We start from the raw sequence: 23,958 nt of genomic DNA on the forward strand, positions 1-23,958 counted from the left end.
TGGATATCCTGCCAAGTCTTTCTCACGTGATCAATGCTTTTACTGTAAGTCAACAGAGGATTGTATCCTGTCTTTGTGCGTTCACATAGGTTTGAGTCTGCGTTTGTCCTCTATTCTCCTAGTGGCTCAATCACACCAATTGGTCCTTCTGGTGCCTCCGGTTTTTGGTACCACGTTAAGGCACTTTGCCATAAAAGGGATCATTCACATGCAAAATACACCCACTTCGCTTCAAGGTGGGACCCCGTTCTGTTGCATTTTGTAACCCGTTGATGAATTTCTTTATTTGGGTGGATGGGGGGTGGTGTTTGTGGGACGAGGGCTCATGGCTAAGACTTATCTCCCAGCTCGCGTCTGTCATCTGCTGCTGCACACAGAGTGCTCTTTCATTCGCTCCAGTGAAAGAGGGTTCACAGAGATTTAAGGGCCCGCATTGTTTGTGCTCTGCGATGCTTAATCACTTTTGATTGGACACCATATTAAAACTTGGGCTCAAGACCGCGTCCAAAAAAACAAAGTTGCGGTCCTTCCAACCAAAAAGGGCATGGCGCTGCCTCGCTGGGTGGATGGCGGGGACAAAGACACGCTGACTGAGTTAAGCCAAGCGACGGAGGAGATGAGGACACATGACGGTCAGGGTCTTCAGGGGAGTGAAAGTTAACACACTGGTTACTAACAGTCTTACCTGCATTTAACTTGCAGATATTTTTTTTTTTTGTCCGTTAACTGCAAAAAAACCACCCTGTATATTGTGAAAATAACAACAACAACAAAAAAGCCAAGAGGTCCTGCAGCTCTGCATCCAATGTCTTTGGAGCTCAAGGAGTTGGATGGCGGCTTATTCCTAAAGCACTTCAGTTTCCCACATACCCCCCCCCCGCACTCCATTTCACTGCAGCACTGATTACACATAGTGTTTACATATCTATAGAGCACTGTGACAGAGATAAACCTCTCCTGATGCTTATCCCCTGGCCACAATGTGGAAACCACTAAGATATAATGTAAACCAAACGTCGCAGCTGCCCTTTCATGTCTCAAGTGCAAGTTCTGCGTTGCCGAGCGAGAATTTCGAGAGTTCGGCTTCAAGTAGCGTTGGTTAAAATCAAGTTAAAACCATCACGCCCCTTTCTTCTCTTGGTTGTGTATTTTCAGCCTTTTTCACGTGGTGGCCCAGTAAAACTGGCGTGGAGGTACTAAAGCCCCCGATATGAATGATTTTCCCCCAAAAATACTCTTTTTATACACTTCAAGCTGCTCTCGTCTCGTGATAATTTGACCGTGGAAAGTTTGAGGAGCTTTTCTCTGGCGTCGAAGGAGCGTTTGACACGCACAGCTCTCGTACTTGTCGGAACGCATATCTGTGGCAAGGGAAAGGCGTTTGATACAAAATGTGATTAATGATCCAAACATGAGCCAACGAAAGGGAGCGCTCCCCGTGAAGTGGGTTGTGGGATTATACTACACGGGGCTGCACTCGGAGGACTTCTTTGCATTAATTGCCCCCCCCCCCCCCCCAACCCACCCGTCTCTCCCGCGGCTCCGGGTGTCTCTCCTCGGGACACACTCCGGTTTTGTGCACGTTATCACTCTCGAAGGTCCTCTGCAGTAAATGTGTCACAAGCGAAATTACACTGGTTTGAAAATACCCCTCGCGTCGACATTTCCCGCCGTCTCGTGCTTTTGGGGTTGCCGAGGGTCTCGGAGGCGGCTCGGGGGGGGGGGCCTCGATGCTCGCGCTCGCAGCCTTTTTTTTACCAGCTGTGGAGTCGTGCGCGTAGGTTCCTACGCACTCCTCCTACGCGCGGCACCTGCACCACACCCTTTGTTTTACGACGTGCTGATGAGAGCGAGTGCTTGCCGCAGGGAACCGCTCAGTATACTTAACCTGCTACCAGGACACACAATACACACAATACACACGCACACGCGCACACACTGTTTGCGACTACAGTTGCCAAGGTCAACTTAAGGAAATGAGGTTACTTGTGTTTACTAATGAGAAACGCTCCGTCAGGTTCGAGCCGGTTCGTAATGTTCCTCAGGTACTCCAAAATCCCAACTTCAAGTGTCGTCAGTAAATCTTTATTAGTTCCTGTAACTGTGTGGATGTCTTTACAGCTTCGAACAGACGTTGCCTTCTCTCGCCTCCATAAATCTTAAACTAATCCACCAAGTGTGAGCTGATCCCTCTTAATTTGTTTGCTTGCTTTTGCGTCCACGAAGATGTTCTCTGGCGGCATCTAAGCCATCACGTTGACAACCCCGAGGGACTTCTAATGCCGCGCCACGCTTCTTCTTTACGGCTGCTTTGATGCTCCCTTTATTATGTTCGGCGAGGCCATTTTGTCCCCTCCTCTTCTTTGTTGCCCGATAAGGTCTTCACTGCGAAGTGAAAAAGCTTAAACTTGCAGTCTGCTGCTTGGCCACTTGGGCAAAGCTGAGGCCTACTTTAATCAAGACACGAGAATGACCCACTTCATGTGATGCTAATTTGTTTTTTTGGGGGGAAATTAGCTGGGATTAAAGAAACCTTTTATAAGCTAATACCAAAGTGATATCTGGGTATTGAAGTCGTCTGTGTTGACGTCATTCCTCTGTGTCTTTTTTTTCTTCTACACACGCAGGAGCCCTGTTTTCCATGCTCCCCATGTGATAACATTGAATCTCTTTGCTCGGTTTGTATGAAAGCAGGCCTAATCTGCTGTAAAGCAGGGAAGTGGCCCTTTTAACAAGGTGCTAATGGCCTGCTAATTCCCGGGGAAAGGCAAAGTGACCGGTTGCTACACCCAAGGGTTTACTACCTACTGCACTTTGACCCCTTCCTGTCAGGGTGAAGGAGTCGAGCGCAAGTTGTCGCTGCGGCACAGACGCCACGTTTGCATTCCGGCCTGACGTGTTGACTTCACAGTCTTCCAAAGCCGCGCATTGCTCTGCACGGATGATAAACAGTTGTAAAATGACCTTATCTATATCATGAAGAGTGCTTTATAAAGGCCTGTCAGCCTATACAATGAGACATGAATTAGACGGTGTCAGAGATCGTGTGTTGTGCTCGGGTTGGGTTACTGTGATCCTACACATCATTATAAAACATGACCTGTTAGTGTTATATTACCAGATTACATTAAACTGTACTGTGCAGGTGTTGTAAATGTATGTAACTGTGTGTAGCCCTGTTGTACGAGACGCTTTTTCATACCCTCAACTCGCCATATCTTTCAATTAGCTAATAGCCTGTCCTCCCTCCTTTCCAGCAAACCCTCCTCAGTGGTATTTACCAGGCCTTGTTGTCTCCGACTGGCGAATCGTGCGCAAAACAGCGGCGGATAAAACAAGAGGTGATTTAGTGGCCTCGTCACAATGCGCCCTGCTCCGGCCCGGGCCGCTTCCTACCTTTGTGTGGCGGAGGGCTCAAGGGGTGCGGCAACGGATACGCGGCCCGGGTCCCCCGGCAGGCTCCGAGCGGGGGGGGGGGGGGGGGGGAAGGAAACCGCGTGTCAAAGGCGATCGCTTTCTGCTTCTGTTATCCCAGCAACAGACACTCAGTCGGTCGGAGTGAACGTGTGGCCCGGGGGGGGTTGGGGGGCTTGTCACTGACCGCACTGACTGTACTAAATGTCAACTTTTTAAAATCGTAACGCACTTGCGAGCGCGAACAGGTGACGGACAAAAAAATGGGACCGTTTTTTCACAAAGTGAAAGCGGGCGAAATACCACATGGGGGCAGAGCGGAAAGCCGGAGATTGCGTGCGGACTCGTGCTGCTGCTGCTGCTGCTGCTGCTTGCATGGTTTCTTTCTCCTGCTCCCTCTCCGCACAGGCCTCTCCTGTAACCTTGAGAGAAGCCCGCGCAGGCCCCAAGTTCAACGAGTGCATGAGGCATATTTTCGCTGAGCGCGCTCGGACCGCCCCACTAAACCCCTCGACCCCCCCCCCCCCCCACCACCTCCCTCCGCCCCTCCACCTTCCTCCTCCCTCCTCACCATACATACAGCTTCTTTTTTTTTTCTCTTTCTTTTTTCCTCTCCTCCTCCTAAAGAGGACTCCCTGTAGGCCTTTCACAGCGCCCTGCGAAGGAAATGCGTTACGTGTAAAAAAAAAAAAAGGGTTCCATTTTGTGTCATACGATCTGTGCAGTTTTCTTCTCAATTAATACAAAAAATATGAATCCCCTTGTTTGCACAATTCTGTCCTGAAAAAACACACTGTAACCTCTGTTCACTATGCACCACCTTCGAAAACACTCGGTCAACTTACCAATGGGTTCATACAAACGTGTTACTTGAAATGGGCTCCACATGAGCGTTGATGTCTTCCTTGATGAAAAGTACCTCGTAAAAAACAAACATTTGTATTATCGCTTCCTTCTTCCTTGTTAAATACCTGAGCGTCACTTGCAGGCAGTTGTCTGGGGGTTACGCGTGACATGACCTGTCACAGCTTACAGTGAAGCCACCTGCATTGCCTCGGAGGGGGCGCGGGGTGGGGGGGGGGGCGGACTACGGCACTCCCACGGGCTGTTCCAGGTGCGTCCTTGCCAAGTTCAAGTGGCTTGGGCCCAACCCCCAGCCGCAAACGGGAAATGTTCCTGCAGGGCTGACAACCTTGTAAGAGCTGTGATTGCAACAAGCCTGTTGTGTCAGGCAAAGAGAGTTTGTGTGTTTTTTTTTAACGTACGCGTTCAAAAAGGCCCTCGGGGGGGAAAAAGAAAGGCCAAGTAGGGATGTATATAGAAAAAGAGGCTTGCCAGGAGGGGGATTACAGCGTCTGCTCCAGCGGTGGCCCTATGATACGCCTTCCAGCTCCCATGATGCAACGCTGCGGCTACCATGAGGAGATTATTTTTTCATGCTTTTTGGATAGATTCCACACCAAATTCAATGTCGCCATAATGTCAAATTTGAGTTATTGCAACGGTGTTAAGTACTCCCTTGTTCAGAATAAATAGATTCATAAGAAGAAGAGTTTTAAGAGAGGTAACTCGGGGAGTCATTGTGTGACTATATTAGCTGTAGATGGTTGAAGATGAGCCACTGAGGGAATCAAGTCACAGCCCAGTGCAAACAGGGCCCACCTTTTTTAATGGTCTGAGGCTTGCAGCTTTAAGACGAACCATGAACAGCCACTCCGCCCCCCCCCTGACGCAGGACCCACCTCTCAGCTCATCCTCTCGGCAGCATTAACCCCAACCCACTCACAACCACCACCCAGGAGAGTGGAAAGCAATGACTGTGGGGTCTGGCTGTGAGGCGTTCATGAAGGCCTCAGTGGCGTGGCCCTGCGTGGACGAGGGGGGGTGGGCGGGGGGCGGCGTGCCGGTTTCAGGGACAGGCGGCGAAAAAAGGGGGGAAAACCCCTTCTTGAAGCGAAAAGGCGACGGAAAAAGTGACTCCTCGATCTCCCTCCTGGCGCTCCATGTCAAAACAGCCGAGCGCCGCAGTCATCTTTGCAAATATTTCAAGAGATTATGGTCGCGGAGCCTCGTGGGAAAGGCTGAAGCGTCGCGGCGTTGGCAACCCCGACTTAAACTAGTCCCAACAGAAAGCTTTACACTTTCTATTAGAGCACAATATTCAGGGTACCAGCAAACAAATAAACCCGCCTGGTGACGAATGTCTTTGTTTGTAGTATCATCATAGCATTCTGGCAGTAACCCAGAAATTACTTTGAAACAAAGGCCTTTTACATTCTTGCCCTGAATAGCGAGGGAGGACCAGGCTTGCCATGCATACCTGCTGCACGCCTTGTTTCATTTACCGTGCCAGGGTTTGCCCCCCCCCCGTAAATCTGATTTGAAACAACCTTAATACTCGCGAGAAGTATGCCGATGCACTCGGTTCACACCATGTGACCATGTGACCATGTGACGCGGCGGATGCCACGCTTCGCTCGAACATTGTTTATGACTCTCGAACAACAGAATCTGAGATGAATTTAGTGCCTCGTCTCTTCCCACTGTAAACTGGCGCCGTGCAGCCAAACCACATGTTGTTATTGCTGCAGTGGCAGAGGGGGCTGCTCCGGCAGGCCTTCGTAGCGCAGAACAGATTCGCTCTCTTTGTTTTTTTGCCAGGACTGTGGATTGGAGTTGTCTCTCTCTCTCTCGCTCTCTGTGGCGGGCGGATACTTACTTATCATTACGCACTTAAGTCTGATTTATAAATCATACACTTGGTGTGGTGTGGCAAAGGGAATACCTGAGAGATTAGATCTGCATTTCTCCATCCCTGAGATGTTTTGTCACGATTGTATGGTGCTTTGTCGTGGTAAGGGTGTTTACTGCACCGAGTCTCTCGGCGCTTTGAGTTTGAATCGTGCACCGGGGACCCACAATCACAAAAGGGCTGAAGATGATTTGCACCTTAACTGCTGTTACCAGCACATCTCCAGACAGTTGGAGGGTCCACGAGGAGCGGAGGAGCTTCACTGCCTCTGGATGGCCGCCAACACTCTGACCTTGTGGCGGGCACCGCCTCCCGAGTTATACGAGAACCTGTTTTTACAATGCCGCTGCTCTGCATGCGACCGTGGCTCACCATAAGAGCGCCGTACCTGGCCCCCGCCACTCCACCTGGCCCCCGCCACTCCACGAGAGCCAGCGGCACTTTGGGAAGAGTCGCGTTTTCTGGGAAATGACTCCCGTCATTCCCCCCCCCCCCCCTCTGCCCTAAAAGCCCCTCACTCCTTGGTCTTGTGCCAGTGGAGAAGACTTAACCCCACTCCCTCTACAGAACCCTCTTACCCCCCCCACCCACCCACCCACCCGCCTCTATCCCCTCAGATGCTTTGATTCGGGGCCTGCTCCGACTAGGGGCTCATTAACGGGAAAGGAGGCTTATTTTTTTTACTGGCCACGCGGCAGGCAGCCGGCATTTAACCCACCAGCGAGCTCCGACGGGCCTGCTGCATCCGAACAACACACACTAAAGAGTTAAAACATCTTTCCGTCATTACTGCACTATTGGGAGTAGGAAGTCTAGAAAAGGTGTGGGCATTATTAGAACTGCGGCGTTTGAAGATTGGTCTACACCTCGCCAGAAGCCACCACCCTTACCCTAAGTGAAGTAACCTCACAATACCTGATTAGCCTTTGCTATGTGTGTGTGTGTGATGCAGGTCGCAATAACCGGTCATAAAGAACAAAGTTGGAGAAGGAGAGTAGCCTGGATAAAGAAGAGGAAGTGTATTTGTACCTGCAGCTTCACCACCTACCTGGAGTGGTAATGGCAAAAAAATAAACTGGCTCGACATCTGCTGGCAGTGGCTGTAGACTGTTTCTATGCTTGTAATGACACATTAAACTTGGTGGTTCATCCTACCCCCCCTCCCCTCTTCACCCTATGTCCCGTTGCAGCCGAGCAGTGCCAGCAGAAATCCTCTAAATGAGTGCACGCTTTTGTTTTCTTTGTCTGTTTCTGGCCTCAGATGTGGCGGCGTTCTATGATCGGATAATTCCTCTTTATGCCCCAGTTTTTAAGGTGTGTGTGCATTTGCGTGCGTGCGTGCGTGCGTGCGTGTGTGTGTGCGCGCGCGCTCGCTTGGCACAGCCCAGGGAGTGCAAACAGTGGCAATGGGTGGCAGGGATCCTCGATGGCCTCTCGCCCAGCTGGAGGAGAGCCATTTGCCCCCGAGAGGGAGCACCCAGTCGCCCTGGCTTGGCCCGCCGGGGCGGGAACTCCTCTTGGCTGATCGCTGACACGTCACTGGGCCGAGGCCTCGCGGACACACCACATCACTCGGGGGGGGGGCCGCCGAGTCAAAAGCGAGTCCGACGCTGTGACGCAAAGAACGATGAGTTTGCGTCAATATCACAAAACCATTTCATTTCATATTTCATCTCGAGTCATTCTCCCATATTCAAAGTATTCGACAAGTTGGAAAACCGACTTTCATTGCAATTTGTTGTCCAATACAATTGACTTTTGCACGCGTGTTTTCTCCAGGCGCGAGGCTGCCGGGGTGTAAGATAACGATGTAGGTACCACTGACTGTGCTGCCTTATCAGTGCCGGCCAGAGCGCCGTCAAATGCGTTAATCAAGCAACCCGTCGTGATCCGGTTCAAGCGCGTATTGTGTCAGCTGCAATTCAGAAAATGAGGGAGCATATTTCAGATGTTTTTCAAAGAGGTATATGTCTGGTAAACCAAACAATGCAATTGTTATTATTGCATTGGTTGGTTTTCTGAAGTTGCTTATTGAAAAACTGTGTGTACTGTACGTTAGTTGAAATGAAATTGGCGACCCCATTTGTTTCAAACCAGCCAAGCCTCACTAGTATCGCAACCCGGCAAGTCCCTGAACTATGATCTGGGGGCCAACTTGTCTCTCTGGGGAGAGTGGGGAATTTCCCAGACCCCTAAACACCCCCGCCATCTCTCTTTCCCTCTGCTGCCCCCCTCCCTCCCTCCCTCCCTCCCTCCAGACCAGTCGAGACGTGCAGGTTTGAACCCTGTCCCTCTGTGTTTCTGGCCTCCCATGCCCATTGCCACTCAAGCAGCAGGGGTTCAGTGCATTTGTCTCATAATTATCCGACTGGATGGGGGGGTTCTGAAGATGAAAGAGGCGAATCACAGAGCCCCTCTGTCAAAGGTCTGTCTGCCTGACTGGGGGGTTTTGGATCCATCTCCCTTGTCCTCCCTCTCTGCCTCTCCCTCTCGCGCGACATCCAGCCCAAACCACCCCACCACCTCAACTCCGTCACACACACACACACACACACACACACACACACACACACACACACACACACACACACACACAGTCTTACTTTTCCTCAAGAGCCGCCTCCACAGAGCATAATCGCCGACAGTGAACGCTCGTGCACAGCCCCCTCCCGCCTCCCCCCTCTACCAGCACCCCGCTGATTCATTCACAACTACAAAACTGCAAAAATACCCCCCACCCTCACATCCTGAAAGACTTCAGACTCTCTTCTTCTTTTTTTTCTTCTTTTTTTTTTTAACCCCCCTCACATGCTCCGCCCACCGACCCATCGGCTAGCCGCACACCCTCCATCATCATCCTCTTTTCTCTCTCCCCCCCCCCCCCCCCCCCAACACCACCTTTCTCCTTCTTCTCCTCTTAACTACTGGCTAGGAGTTAATGGACTGTTTTGGCTAGTCTCCAGACGGTGAGTGTCACCTCATTAGCCTATAGCGGCTCGCTCCCAGACTGCTCCTTGTGTGTGTGTGTGTGTGTGTCTGTGTGTGTGTGTGTGCAGGAGGAGGACTACAACAACGGAATGTCATTGGTCTGTCCCCCCCTCGCGCACACACCCTTACCCTCTCCCGTCTCCCCTTCCCACCACTACAATGAATGAGAAAACAGGCATGCATAATTAAATCTATAGTCTGGTCCTCACTCCACCCTCCCTTCCCTCCTTCCTCCACAGACGTGCATTAAAACAAAAAAAAAAAAAGCTCCTGCTTGGAAGTTTGCCATCGTGGGGGAAAAAAAAAAAAAAAGCAAAAAAAAAGCGGTGTCTTCCAACCAGAGAAATGTGGCCAACCTTCCACCCTTGTATGGACCTATTCTTTTTCATCCCAGCCCGCCGAATGGCAGGGTGGCAACAGCGGGCGAATGTAAATGCCACCCGGTCCTGCCAGTCAATTACGCCGCAACAAAGCTAATTGTTTGTTTGGTGCATACCAAAAAGATGCCGAGGTGGGCCATTGATGGGCCCATTGTTTCAACGCAGATGCGAAGTTCTTTTTTCTCACAGGCTAGACTTGACGCTGATTAAACGTGTGAATGATGAGACCACACTTTTTTTTTTTTTTTTTAAATCTGCTAATCTATGCAACTGTTAGATGTTTGTAAGAAAACTGCAAAAGAGACTATTTGAAGTTAAGCGTTTTGTGATTCATTTAGGAAATATTTCATGTTAGTCCTGTATTTTTGTCAGAAAGTTTGCAAAGATAAAAATTCTGAACAATCTGCTTTTGAGAAGCTGAATCCAGCCAGCGTTATTTTTTTGCATTAGTTAATTGATTTCCAAATCTAAGATGAAATTAGGAAATCGATTTCCCCTGAATGCACTTATTGATTAAATCATTTTTTTATTCGTATATGAACACACCTGCAACACGCAGTGGACGTTATCGGGTTCTGCAAAGGAGATGGAAAATGCAGGGCTAACATGCTGAGAGGGAGGTGACGGGAATATAAAAAACTAAAAAGGGATACAGAAAGAGGAAAAGAACAAATAGTAATGTAGTAAAATAAAAAATCACGGGGTTACATCGTGAGAAATGGACACCATTGTGGGGGGGGGGGGGGGCCGGCTGCGTGCATGCGCAGTAACGCGCGTTACAGAGCTGGCATTGGGGCGCTTGGCTTTGCACTTTGCCTCTATGTGCACGGTATACGTGTAGAGGTGGGTAAACTTTATTTCTCAAATTAAAAGGTGGGGGAAGTTGAATTTAGACGGGTTAACCCTCATCTGCATCCTCGGTGCCGTTGCTGTGTATCCCCTTTGTGCTCGGCAGGTTCTTCCCTCTCCTCTCCCCGTGGGCCGGTGTGGCTAATGATCCGTCGGGCCATTCAGTCCCTTGTTTCGGGGCCCACTCGCCGCTGAATGCGCTCCCTCCCTGTCCACGCTGTTTGGTGACCTCAATGAGGAGCCTGTTGTCCCCGCCGGCTCGGTTAAAATGCTCCCCTCTTTTCACTGCCGTGAGAGTTTACTGAGGGGAAGGCGCATAGACTCGGGCGGAGGAGGGAGAGAGGGCCCCCCGCTCTCCACCCCCCACCCCCCGGCATTAGTATGCACCGATTAGAAACAAACACACACACTGATGATCGACGCACACGCGCACATTCACACGGAGGTGGCAACCGCTCACGTCCAGAGATGCACTCGCCCGCAGAGAGGTACAAGCGAGCTGGGTCGCGCAGAGTCAACCGCACACACATGAACTGTATGGCTGCTCATTGTTCTCGTCTGGGCTGGGATCCCACTTGATTCCATAAGTCTCAAACCCTGACAGTCCCACTGTGTGTGTGTGTGTGTGTGTGTGTGTCTCCCCTTCTGCTCTATTGAACAAGTCTGTGGTGTCTGGCTTGGAGAAAAGAAGGCAAAATGTCATTGTTCTCACAGACGTTTCAACTTTGCCCCTCTCACTTTCTGCCTTTCTCTTGCTTTCGTCTGAGAGTGCGTCTGTGTCTGTGTCTCTGCGTGTGCGTGTGCGTGTGTGTGCGTGTGTGTGTGTGTGTGTGTGTCTCTGTGTAACTCATCCTACTGTACCTGCATTCCCCTTCAGTGGCAGTGTCATTGGATAGGATAGCTATCCGGATTACTATGTGCTCCTTTAAGCCAGTAAAGAAATACTTGCCTTGTTCCAATTATGAGATAATAATTACGGTGTCAAACAATGTATCGGCAGCATTGGGGAAACACTGGCAGTCACAGTTTGGCAACAGGGAATACAATACTATGCATATCTGCCTGTGCAGAGGTATCACTGATAATGAATCCAGCCATCACGTGTGGAAGAAGATAAAAGAGCTAAAATATAAAAAGGAAAGTGCAAACACTCAGCCCCACCAAATACAGCGAAAAGAGTAAGAGCGAGCATTTGCACCACATTTGATTATTTTTTTAATTTGGTTTACTGCTCAGTCGCAGCCCATCTTTACTGCTCAGACAATGCCACTCCAAGATGGCGTCCCATTTGGCTGCAACGCCTGTCTTCCCCTCACCCTCTGCGACAAAATCACTTTCCTTTTGGCCAGGTCAGGTGCAGAACGCCATGCGTGAGTCCGGGTGAGGGAACGGGGAGGTGGGGAGATGCCAGATTTTGGTGTTTTTGTGTGTGTGTGTGTGTGTGTGTGTACAGGGAGGGGTTGGTGACTGCGGGGGGCATCGCCAGTTGGCAGGCTGGCACACAATGCCTGGCACGATAAGATCCTCCCTCTTCTGCGGGCAGATTTCCTCTCCCATATCTTTTGTTTGGCTTGTTTGGGTTGCGGCTCATCCCGATAAAGGCCACTTTGTTTAGACAACAAAGCGGGAGGGAGGGAGAGAGGAGAGAGATGGAAAGACAAAGAAATACAGAGAGAGAGAAGAGGGCATTAAAAAAAGGCGGCAAAGGTGGGGGGGTGGTCGGCACGGGGAGGGGGTCGAGGAGGGCTGGGAGTGCCACCACAGATGGAGACGAGAGAAGAAAAAAAACAAAGAAAGACAGTTCGGAGATATGAGGGGCAAATAATAATCGCGAAATTTGAAAGCGCCGCGCACGCTTATGGCCGGATAAGATGATATCGTCACAGATACACACATGAGCAGTGGATCCAGGCCGAGGCGGGCATGAAGAAATACAAAAGGCGAAGGATACTGTCGCCCGGCACGGTGACAGCGATGGTCGGATAGCGAGAGAGAGAGAGAAGAAAGGCGCAGATCTGGGGGGCGGGGGGGGGGGGTGGAGGAGGAGAGCCGGTCCTGCCGGCTGCTGGAAGGCGGCCCGAGCCGCGTGAGGTCATCGGCAGCGCTGTGAATGATAGAAACCAGGAGAGCAGAGGAGGACGCGCGGCAGAGAAGTGCACGCACATTCCATGCCGGCACATGTACAGTCATTCGCGCACACTGTCGAGACTTGCATGACCCTGTGTGCAACGCACACACACACACACACACACACACACACAGGCACGTGTTTGATTCGCCCCGCGCAGATCCCCTGGTCTCCGGCAGCAGGAAAGGGAAAGAAAAGCAGGACGACACTGAGCAGAAAGTCTGCTCGGCCACATCAAATATTTACCCAGGAGCAGCTGTATTGTCGAAACATTACGCGTCGGAGCGGCTCCGTAATTAGGTCGATATTTTCTGCCCCCTCTCTCGGTTTCCCCCTACTTCTCGCGGAGTTCCACCCCTCTCCACCTCTCCTCCGCACTCCCCCCCCCCCCCCTCCCCTCGGCTTCCCCGGGCTGCTGAAATGCGTCTTGGCTCGGGACCCATGCCTCTGGCAGCCAGAGTGCTATACATGTGCACAGAACCCCGCTCGGCATAAAATGGCTGCCAGACAAGGCTTCTCCTCCTGAAATGTCGACTGAAATGCATCTGCAGGGGTAGTGCGTGTCCTCTTTTTCTGCAGGATGTATGTACGTTTCAGCCAGTGGGTTTTGCAGGGCCGGGAACGTGCACTGCCACGGTAAAAAAACAAAAAAATAGTGTTTTAGTGATTTATAAAATCCAGGCGAGTCACACACAGGGGCGTGGAGGAACCCTCCAAGAAACTTTCTTGCAGAGCCAGATTTCTGTTGCCATTACCCCTAATTGCCCTAATCATTACAGTGGTATGATAAGTATCCCACTGGACAAGAAGGCGTAAGAGCTTGTGGACACGTCCCAAAATACCCACAAGCCCCCTCTGCATATTTTTGGCCAAGGAACTGCAGATCATCTAATTCATATATGTGCTGCTGTTTTTTTTTTTTTCTTCCTTCATGAACCGGTCTGTTTATTTAAACAAGTGGCAGGGACGGTGGGGGGGGGGGGGTGGGAGAGGGCCAAGAAATGTTGTTTTTGGAAAAGGGGCCGCGTGTGTACGTGCGCATGTGCGTGCGTGTGTGCGTGCGTGCGTGTTTGTGTGGTGTGTCTAGCTCTGTGATCGAGGCCTGCCAAGCTCCCGGGGCAAATCCCTGCCTCCTCGACCGCAACACTGTTTATTTACAGGTTACACTACTGTTTACCCGAAGACTATCGGATCGGCGGGGGCTCTTGCGCTGGACACCTTTTTAGAAACGGACGCATGGCCTCAAGCTGCAAATATCCCACTCCTTTACTTTATTTCAGCCACTTTATGCCCTGCTTATTATTTTTTAAATCAGAGGCCATTTATATGCTCTTAAATCCAACCCTTTGTAATTGAGAATTTTCTTTATTTGAGGTTTCATAAAAATACCAGTTGAGTAAAAAAAGAAATGTAAAGTAAATATAAACAGCCCACTTGCGGCCTGGAAAATCTGTAAGCACTGCTCTAAACAAAGTCATAATGAGTCTGAGAGAAGATGAAGGAGCCCGAAGCTGCCCTTCTCGGGTCAAAGGTAGAATGTAATGCAATAGGGGAGGTGTTTCCAGCTCCGTTGCAGGCCCTGGCAGATGCGCCATATGCTCGCATCCCACCTTGAGTCATCCAGGTGGTCTCTCCTGGTGCTACAGTGGGGGCCTCATGCTGGAAGATGCTGCCTGGGATCTCTAATTGCCGCCACCATCTGCTCTTTTTGTCATGGTTGCCTGTTTCCTCCCTCAAAGAAGGAGAGAAAAAGGGAGAGAAAAAAAAAATCAACGCAAAACACCAAACTCTGATCCGATCTAACCCCTCCAGCCTCCACCCCCTTGCTCCTGGTCGCCACCTTTTCAGCGGCGGTCGTCATCTCCACCCTCCGCCGCGCTCCTTCTCCCCCCTCCACGGCCCGTTTCTACCCCACTCAGCATTTCTCGGGGCGCGAGCGTAATCTTGGCAGTGGTAACGAGACTGATGGATGACTGAAAGGGGCATGTGGGGTGGGGACCGGGAAGGGAGGGGAGGGGAAGGGGGAGGGGGGGGGGCAGAGACAGGGAGTCAAGGCCACCGAGCTCCCTGCAATCACTTTATGGACGCGCTGTGCCAAATCCACACTCTGCTCGCTCACAAAAGCTGCTTCACACACGCTGTGTGTGTGTGTGTGTGTGTGTGTGTGGGGAAAGTTAAGGGACTCACTGCTTATTGGTGCAACTTTGTTGGGACCGGGATACAACTTGAACATGATTTTTGAAAAAACGTACCCTCAAACTATTTCGATCATTGATAATTTGATAGAGATTTATTGAAGACATATGCAAATTAATTTTTAACTCCAGCTTCTCAAACCTGAAGACTTTCTGCTTTTCTGTATTTTCTATATTTCTATACTTTTCTATTATTATTATATCATTTTATCATGATTACTTTCCTTAGTGTTGCAATAGATGTATAAATCCTCAGCCTGCAGCCTTATATACATTAGATTATTAATGCTTTATACTTTGCACATGATGGACTCATGGACGCATAAGTTTCCCCACATGTTTTTGGAAGCAGAGGAGATGTATTGTGCGACTGTAGCTTATGCTTCAGCCGTACGCTTTTTTAGGGCTAAGTGTACTGGAAAGAGGGGATTTTTCCTCCTCCTTCTTCGTCTTCTTAATGTATGGCCCTGTTCACTCCCTACTTTGTCATTGTTGAGCTTTGGCCAAGAACATTCTGTTTTTGCGGCGCTGTTTAATAGTCAATTTTAGGAGAGGGGAACAAGTGAGAGAGGGAGAGAGACACAGAGAGAGAACGAGTAAAGGATAAATCTCTCAACTACTCCCCCCTCCTCCTCCTCTCCTCTCCTTCCCTTTTCTCCGTTGCCTCCGTAACTTCGGCTCATGAGAGCTGCGGCAGGAAGAGGGGTGTTGTTGCAAGGCGAGGGTATCCGAGTTCACGGTCTCCAGCTCCTCGCCCGGGCCCTCTCTCTCTCTCTCTCTCTCTCTCTCTCTCTCTCTCGCGTTGAAGACGCGGAGGAGGGTCTCTTCGCTGGGCCCTCTCCGTCTCAGGCCAGACGCTGGGCCCCGGCCCCCCGTTTGGAATCATTGTGGGAGTCCGCTCACGCGCTGTCCTTCACGGCGGTTAAACGGCTTTTTTTTTTTTTTTTGTCGGTTTTCCCTCTTGTCACAAAACATACAGGCGCATTGATGTCTGAGCATCTTGAATACGGTTCGTTTTAGGTGCCTTTTTTCGCTGCTGAGTGACGAGGGCGTAGGGCCCCCGCAGCCATCCACCGGAGAAGGAAGCTCCGAGGTAAAATACGTCAGTCCGGGCTGAGGGAAAGAATTCCACTCATGTTTCCTCGTCATTCCCCGCCCCTCCTGTCCACGTTTTGTTCTGTGCTCGTACCTTGCACAGCAGGACCCAACACATTCTGCGCCCCCTCCCCCTCCCTCGGCCCCTTTTGTAAAAAAAAAGGTCCTGCCGGTAAAAAACTTTCAGGCTATCCAGTGTCAGACAGTGGGCTCTTTTTTCTTTTGTCTGCCTCCCCATTAATTAAAATGCTGTTCAAACAAAACTGTCTTGTTTAATGTACAGTAGGAATGCTCGCTTTGACTTGTAGATAAGGAAGGACATTACTGCACCAGGAAGTTCCCTGAAATGCACTTTGCCCCGTTGAGTGTCTTGGCAGAAGTTGTTTCTTGATTTGAACTTGACCTCGGTGAGTTTTTGGCGCTGCGGAGAGACGGACTTCAAATCAGCTTATCGTTCTGATTCACTTATTTCTTTAATCACAAGTTACAGGATACAATGTCCTCGCCCGGCCACCAGGTGAAACTTGCTGGAAATCAACGCTGACAAGAAACCAGTGTTCCAGGAAGATGTCCTCCTGCTATACTAAGCCCCCCCCCCCCTCCCCTCCCATCCTTCTGTGTGTTTGCAGACTCGCAGCAGTCAGGAAGTCCCAGTAACAATGAGCCAGGCAAGAGCCCTCTTCCAGGTATGTACGGTACCAGTCGTCCTCCCGCCTCCCTCCTGACATCGCTCTATTGTTCCTCTGCAGCTTGCCCTCTGTACAGCCACCCCCCCCCGCCCCCCCCGTGCACACTCGTAGCTTACCTGGCATGAATAATGTTGATCTGCCGCGTCCAAATAGCGAACCGCCCCCACTCCCCCCCCCCCTACTCCCCCTCCCTGTGCCCAACTGTACTGTACTGCCTCAGGTTCACGCCCAGTAATGCCCTTTTTGAAACAACCGAAAACAACTTCCAGCCACGCATGGTTTTGCATGTGAGTGTGGAGTAGAAAAGATTGAATTGGATCATTGCTCTGGGTTAAACCCCCCACCGGGGGTTCCGTGAATGCGTTACAGATTGCGTCCTTTGGCCCGCGGCCCGAGTGCGGCGGTTGTGAGCGAGCGAGCGCCGCCCGCCGCCGCTCCCCTGCACTGACCCGCGCAGTTTTGTCACGGCTCTGGAATGGAAAACTAGTTTCAGATGTAATTAGTTGTCCACCTTCAAGAAGCTGGTTCTGCCAAAGCAAACATGCGAGCGAGCCAACGACTCCACCCTCTGAGGGCCCTCGGGCCGCGGGCACGGCCCCCTTTGCAGAAGCCGTTGGCTCGGCGGGGGCACGAGGCTTTGTAGGTGCCAATCGAGCCGTCCGCCTATCTCTCTGGCACCGACACCGGGCCCTTGGCGTCGCATCAAAGCCGAGCCCGGGCCATTTGGGTGTCAGTAACTTGTCTGGGTATTTTATTGTGTTTCACCCGTAGCCTTTGACTGGTGTGGTCAGCCGCAACACTGCAGACAGTGTACATGATGATTATTTGGTCTCAAATCATTTTCTTTTTTTGGACGTTGAATTTATAAATAAAGCAGTAAGTGACTCTTTGTGGTGGATATTTGACGGCGGGATCCTGTGTTGGTTAATCGGATCGGCACGGGCCCGTTCGCCGTACTCTCAGCAGCACAAGTTTAAGCCTACGTGTCACTCCCTCCTCCTCCTCCTCCTCCTCCTCCTCCTCCTCCCTGCACACCTGTCCTGTCACTCTTTAGTGCACCGCACACAATGACTTCCTGCTGTTTGCTTCACTTCAACTGAACCGGAACACAGTAACTGAATTTGTCTTGCCACAATGCAGTCATTCTCAAGTCAGCTATCCGCAGATTAAATCTCATGGAAAGGGGATAACGTGAAGACATCTTAGAATTCCCTTTTTAACAGTACTGTGGGATATTGTGTCCTCGTGTTTGTCTACACTTGTCTCAACGTACCTTAGTCCTCACGTGTTTGCATGTGAAGCTCTTTCTAAATCTAAAATCTTGTTAAAGAAAGTTTCTTTTTGTTTCTTTTTGGTTACAACAAACCAAAAAAAGGCGGATCACTTTCAGTCTTCATCCAAAATGAAGCAGAATGCTTGAGAAGTGCTGGACGACCTGCTGAGCTCAATGTTGCCCTTAATTCCACTTTGAGGGAACTTAAACACTTGTATTTTATACTTGCTATCAAAGTATTTAATGAACACCAAGCGTGACGGTAACATTGGTTTCCTGTTTGTCCCTTTGTCCGCAGTCTACTTGGAGGACAGCTTCATCAAATCAGGAGTCTTCAGTGTTACGGAACTGGTGCGAGTGTCCAGAAGTAAGTACATGCCGTGGCCCCATTAACAAGCCTGCACACCAACAACAGGTGCCTTTTGGCATTCCTTCACTTGTCACTCATTAGACCTGCGTGCACGTTGATGATGGGCGGCGCTTCACTTGTGATCACATCGGGACAAAGTCCATGTAACTAGCAGGAATGCGGAAGGTGTAAGTTCCCCCTGTCCGAACAGGTGCAACCTAGTCAACATGAGTCATGGGGAAGTCATTCAGCCCCGAGTAGAGTTCTAATCAGGTGGCATCCATAGAGCTGTCTTCGTTACGCTCCAACGCAGAGCTTTTTATTCACATTTAAAGAATCTGTAACTCGCAGTTTTTCTACCATTCCCGACCTCTTTGTATTTACGTGAAGCCACTACACAACTGTTGTTTGGCTAATCCAGTTTGTCCGGTCTGTTTTGCCGTCTGCATGAGCCTGTGTGCATCTGTATGGACTCGCCTGCCCTCCGCAAAGCCGTTAAACGGTCGTCCCTGCAGCAGTCCTCTTAAAACCAAGGACGCTCGCAAGGCACCCCTTTGCTGTACTTTAGTGCTAGGACACGCATTGCATTGCACAAAGACTCCCAAACCCCGAACCTGCGTCCCTATAACTGCGCTTATGTGAAATAAACCTGTGTAATGCTGTCCGTGAATGTACTTCTGTCTGGAAATAAGCTTCAGTGGTGCAGTCAGGGCAAGTTTTCAAACTCACAATGTTAGTTTGAAATAAGTCTTCAGAGAGTTATTTTGATTGTGATGAAGTCCTTCGAAAAGGTCATTTGGTTCTGGGCAATTCAAAACATTCTTCACAATTTTCAAAATAAAAGAGGGAAGATTTCAAATCTTCAAAATGTTGCTTTTGTTTATTCACAGGTCAACACATTTTGGAGCTTGCCGTGGTTTCCGTTCACCTGTTCTAGTGTTTCGTGCATCCCGCTTCATGTCACTGCTCCGAGACCGAATACTCTTTGAAAAGGCGGTGTTTTTGTTTAGCTTTTAATTTGCACCCTGACCAGATGGCCGCTGCTCTGGCGTGTTTGCTCTCATGTGGCCGAGCCAAAGCCAACTGAAGTCGAGTCGGAATTTTAAAAAGGTCGACGAACACACAGGAATTGTCACTCACTCAGCCGGTCACTCCCTGGGAAGATATCTGAGCAGCCGCTCGTCCGTCATCGCGCCTCTCTCCCCGCTCTCCGGACCGTTGAGACATTCTTTGAAGTCCATCAAAGGCGGCTGCGAAGTTCAAGGCTGACTCGCGGACTTGCCGCATTTTGACAGGGACACTCATTAATACAATACAGGAGCCTGCGCTGCGAGTGTAAGGACACTTTGACAACCCCAAAATGTGGCCTAGCACCGGCGCAGATGAAACGTTACCTTTTTCAGTACGGAGAGGTGAAAAAGAAGCACAGTGTGGCGACTGCAGCACATTCAAATAAATGACAGGCAGGGCAGCCTAGTGCCAAAAAAAGAAACCGGCACAGACAGAAATGGTTGGGGGTATCCTCCTCCATGAATGAACAGAACCCCCCCTCCCCCTGCCCCCCCCCCCCCCCCCCCCATAAACAATGGGCTTGTATTCGCCGTGCCCGGGCCGGATGCATTCCTCCGCAGACAGCTCGGTGTGGGTAGCAGCGGGCTGGGGGCCCTTGCCAGGGCCACAGTGGGCTGCCAGGGCGGAGGCTGGCGGAGGGGGCCGTGCCGGTGGTGAACCTCAGACCACAACAGACGGCGCCACACACTCCGTCCTCTCGCCGGCTCCAAACCAACCCAACCGCTCGAGCCACACGCGGCCTCGCCGGCCAGAGCGAGAGAACGAGAGAGAGAGAGTGGCGATGGGTGGCGCTTTCTGTTCTGCAAACACCGGCACAGCCGCTCCCCGAAACAATACCCCTTACCTTGACCGCAGTGAGGAAAAACAACACCTATCCAACTGAAAATTGCTATGGGAGGAAACCGCCGAGTGTTATACCCGACTGTGGAGAAGAAAAAGAATGATGATTGTGAAATCCAGCAACGAAATGGCCTTTTTTTTGGGGGGGGATGCCACAAAACCCAGTTGCCGGAATAGTTAGTGTGTATATAGGGCGTCTTCTTAGTGCCACATATAAATAATAGCTACTGTAAATATTCTCCCCTGCAGCCAGCACCGCGTTGGAAAAAGCAGTGACTTGGTAATCCGGTCAAACAGCCAACCTGTGTGCAGGGAGCGCTTCATTCGATACAAAGGGCCCCCCCGAACACAAAGCGTCGATAACAGTCGGTCAAGCTGCGGTGCAATTAATTGTGCTCCTCTAGATACGAGTGTAGCCCGCTGCACTCAAGTCCGACAACGCTGCTGACACTGGACTCCTTTGTAAGTGATTCCAGAGTAACCGCCTCTCTTTGTTTTCCCCCGTGTCCTCTGCAGTGCCCATCACCCACGGCGCCGCGGTAAACTTCTCAATGGCCGACATGCCCAGCCAGCCGTACTATCACGATCTGAACTCCGGCGTGGGGCTGCACCGCTCCCTGTCCTCCCCTCCCAACAGGTCAGTGGAAGCCTCGGCAACGAGGCCTCGTTGGTTTCTAGTATTTAATTCTGATTATGCCAATAACGACTGTCCCTCCTAAACCATGAACTTTACCCAACGCCCCGCAGCAAAAGGCCCAAGACCGTCAACATGGAGGAGAACATGGACACCAGCCCGACAGGACCCGACTTCTACTCGTCACCCAGCTCGCCAGCCAGCAGTCGGGCCAACTGGCACGACAGGGAAGGAGGTGATTTTCCTGTTTTCTATTTGACTACCTTTATTAACTCAAGGTACTTTTTTCAGGCTTGGACGCACTCACGCAGTCTCACACAAACAGGTTCCACGGCGTCGGCGAGCAAGCCCGTGCACGAGCGAATGGATTTATAAGCGCATGCAAATAGATCCGATCAAAGCAAAAAAAAGCCCGAAAAGGTCTCCCGAGCGCTCGGGACCCGCAGGCCCGGTTTCTCTGCACACGAACCGGGGTCAACTCGGGGGGGGGGGGGGGGGAAAACACATACCGTGACAGAGATAGCCTCGGGGGCAGCGCCGCTCGTGTGAATGTTTGAACCCATTTGAGCCGCGGTCGGGAATGTGGATCTTGTATTCGCTCGCACCTGTCGCTCGCACAAAGGAAACATCGGACCGCACGCCGCAGAGTCTCCCGTACTCTCCCGGATATTCGGCGACCTCGCTGCAGCGGCACGCCGGTTATTTAGACGACTGATGAGGTTTGAATTCGCACAAGAAGAAAGTGTTGGGTGTTCAAATGTCGGGTGTATCGTTTTTCTTTATATGCAGATAGCTGAAACCCCTTGTGGGTGTTTTATATAAAGAAATGCCTTTTTATAAACCCCATGTGGAGCTAGGAGACCTGCAGGGCAAACGTATCAGATGACTGAATCATGCTATGCATCTTGGCTCCACTTGAGAGGATTCTCCCGTCGGTATAGAGTCTTGATGATCATGTGCCAACTTTTTTACAAGACCGCTTTGAAGGGAATTAGGAAATAAAGCTCACCTAATGAGCTCATACTTAGGGCCTACTGAATCTGGAAAAAAAAGCAGAAGAAAAAAAAGCCAGAGCTGCGCGCAAGCTGTGGGAGAGAAGGCGAGATCCTCGCGGGGACAGCTTGCATGTGTCATTACGTCGTCTCCTGCTGCAGAGCAGCAGGGCCCGTCGCCCTTCGGATGGAGGCCTCTTGGTCCCGTGCATCCCGGATCGTTCTCGCTCGCTCCACGCTCCGCTGCCCCGCACCGGTAGGAAGCGTTTTGTCGGACGAAGTGATGAGAAATGAAACGTCCCACCTTGAGAGGGGAACATGGGCTGACACAGGAGAATGTAGCCTGAATCTTTGCACTAAGGGCCTGAGAGACTCAAGAATCTTTGGGGCGAGGACAAAGGAAAAGCAGTCGTAAAGAAACTCTCCAAAGAAATCCATTATTCTGTCAAGGAGAGAATATATGAGAATAATGAGAAGTGGGTTGATATTGGACCCATATGCGGTCATTTCTCGCACATGGTTGTCGTTCGACAAAACCTCTGCATGTCGTAGAATAAATTGTTTCTCTCCTGCATGAATTAAGACTTTTTTAGGAGGTCTAAATGCAAAGAAAACCCCCAGAAAACTCCCTGTGGACTTTTTTCATTCAAGCTAAGTGTTTCATTTCTAGTGATCACTTCATTTCTTCCAGGCCCTCCCATCGACTCCCTCAAGGATTTAATTAGCACAACAGGAGAAGCGTTGAATTTCTTCACCACAGAAAATATTTCCTGTTTATACATTTAGACACATTAAGCGGTGCTATCAGTCTTCTCTGAGGTATTTCTGCCTCTGACGCAAAAAATGAAAGCGCTCAAGCCCTGTATCCTCTTGCAACCTCAGACTGGGAAATCCCCCCGAATTCCCAGGCCACGTTTTTGTCGCTCTGAGGCTTCCCGTCACACGGGGTGGATCCTGCCCTGCCAACACGAGGGGGGAATAAAACGGGTGTTACCAAGCTTATTTGGGGAGGGGAGAGAGAGAGAGAGAGAGAGAGAGAGAGATGGATGATTTTAACGTTGTTGACGTACGTTCAAAGAAGACACAGACATCGTCCGTAGCCCCTTGCGACTCTTTGTTGTCGCGCACCTTGTTTTTCCGGGGCTGGCAAATTGAAAACTGCGCCGCCGTGACAGCAGAGCGTTGCTGGCGGGCCCTGGTTGTGCGACCGGAAGAGGTTGCGCGCACGCTTTTGGTTTATTCCACTGCCCTGGTTTACCTTCGGCCCGAGACTCCAGGATTATTCACGGGCAGTTACGGGGCAGCTTGTCGGAACACGGTGTAAGGCCGAGGGGTGCAGATGTTGCTGTGACCTATTTGAGATTACGCGAGGGTCCCCGAAATCCTCGAATCCCATTTGAGCGGGCCAGCTGCTTTACAACTGTGCATCCGGTTGCTGGATTCAATTGTCTGCTCAGACTTGACGAAAGCTCAGTGTTCGCAGGACTTAAACGTCTTAGTCCAGTGATTTGTTATGATTCCAGAAATGTTGAGTGATTTTGAACCCTCCTGCAGTGTCTCTAATTAGCTAAATACATGTTCTTTTTATCTACAGCATTCACTAAGGACAGGGTGCCCTTGATAATACTAATCCCACCCAGATCCAATTCTGCTTCATTTTAACCGTAATTCATTTTTGGCACTGGAAATGGATTTTTTAGTGGAAGCTAGAGGTAAAAGGTTACAATTGATTTTCTGCCACACACTTATTTATGGCAAGAAAGTGTTTCTTTTTGTACACCAGTGATGTCATTTCATTTTTCCTTTAAGAAAGTTTTAAACACACAGTGTGTCTGGAAAGATTTCTGCAATCTGTCCCTGTGCAGATATGCTGCAAAAACTGATCAAAGATATTCTAAATAATCTAAAATAAAAAGAGGCATGTAGAAATGTCTTGACCTTGAGCATGCAGTTCATTTTTTTTGTGTTGTGCTTGTATTTGTTTTTCCCACCAGCAGACATGTCCTCTCCTACCATGAAGAAGCCCGATAAGCCGCTGTTCAGCCCCACCTCCCCGCAGGACTCCTCATCACGACTCAGCACTTTCTCTCAGCCTCATCACCCAGGCCTAACAGGTGTGGGACACAGTGGTGAGTAACTGCTGACTTTAACCCGGCGGCTCTCTTTTTTGCTAAATTTGTTTGACGGAGTTCTGACTGACTTTTCTCTCATAAACGCTGTTGAGGAACCTCAATGTTGCCGCTTCATCTTAACCCTCCACCGCCCCCCCCCCCCCCCCCCCTTGCTCCTCTTGTCCGTCTCTCCCGCAG

General features: G+C 50.5%; 1 protein-coding gene across 11 annotated transcripts in view; it reads left to right on the forward strand.

The window, feature by feature from the left end:
- LOC119222420 (nuclear factor 1 B-type-like) overlaps window positions 1-23,958 on the forward strand; it is a 54,223-nt gene that overhangs the window by 20,390 nt on the left and 9,875 nt on the right. For 5 of the 11 annotated variants that reach the window (XM_062561206.1, XM_062561197.1, XM_062561212.1 and 2 more), the window contains exons 3-7: window positions 16,431-16,487; window positions 18,062-18,130; window positions 20,540-20,660; window positions 20,771-20,892; window positions 23,644-23,778. In XM_062561206.1, the coding sequence (XP_062417190.1) occupies window positions 16,431-16,487; window positions 18,062-18,130; window positions 20,540-20,660; window positions 20,771-20,892; window positions 23,644-23,778 (504 nt within the window). The remainder of the gene's footprint in view (window positions 1-16,430; window positions 16,488-18,061; window positions 18,131-20,539; window positions 20,661-20,770; window positions 20,893-23,643; window positions 23,779-23,958) is intronic. The other 6 variants (XM_062561207.1, XM_062561201.1, XM_037479057.2 and 3 more) reach the window with 3 other exon arrangements.

The sequence above is a fragment of the Pungitius pungitius genome, chromosome 1 (genome assembly GCF_949316345.1).
Source record: "Pungitius pungitius chromosome 1, fPunPun2.1, whole genome shotgun sequence".
Taxonomy (NCBI): domain Eukaryota; kingdom Metazoa; phylum Chordata; class Actinopteri; order Perciformes; family Gasterosteidae; genus Pungitius; species Pungitius pungitius.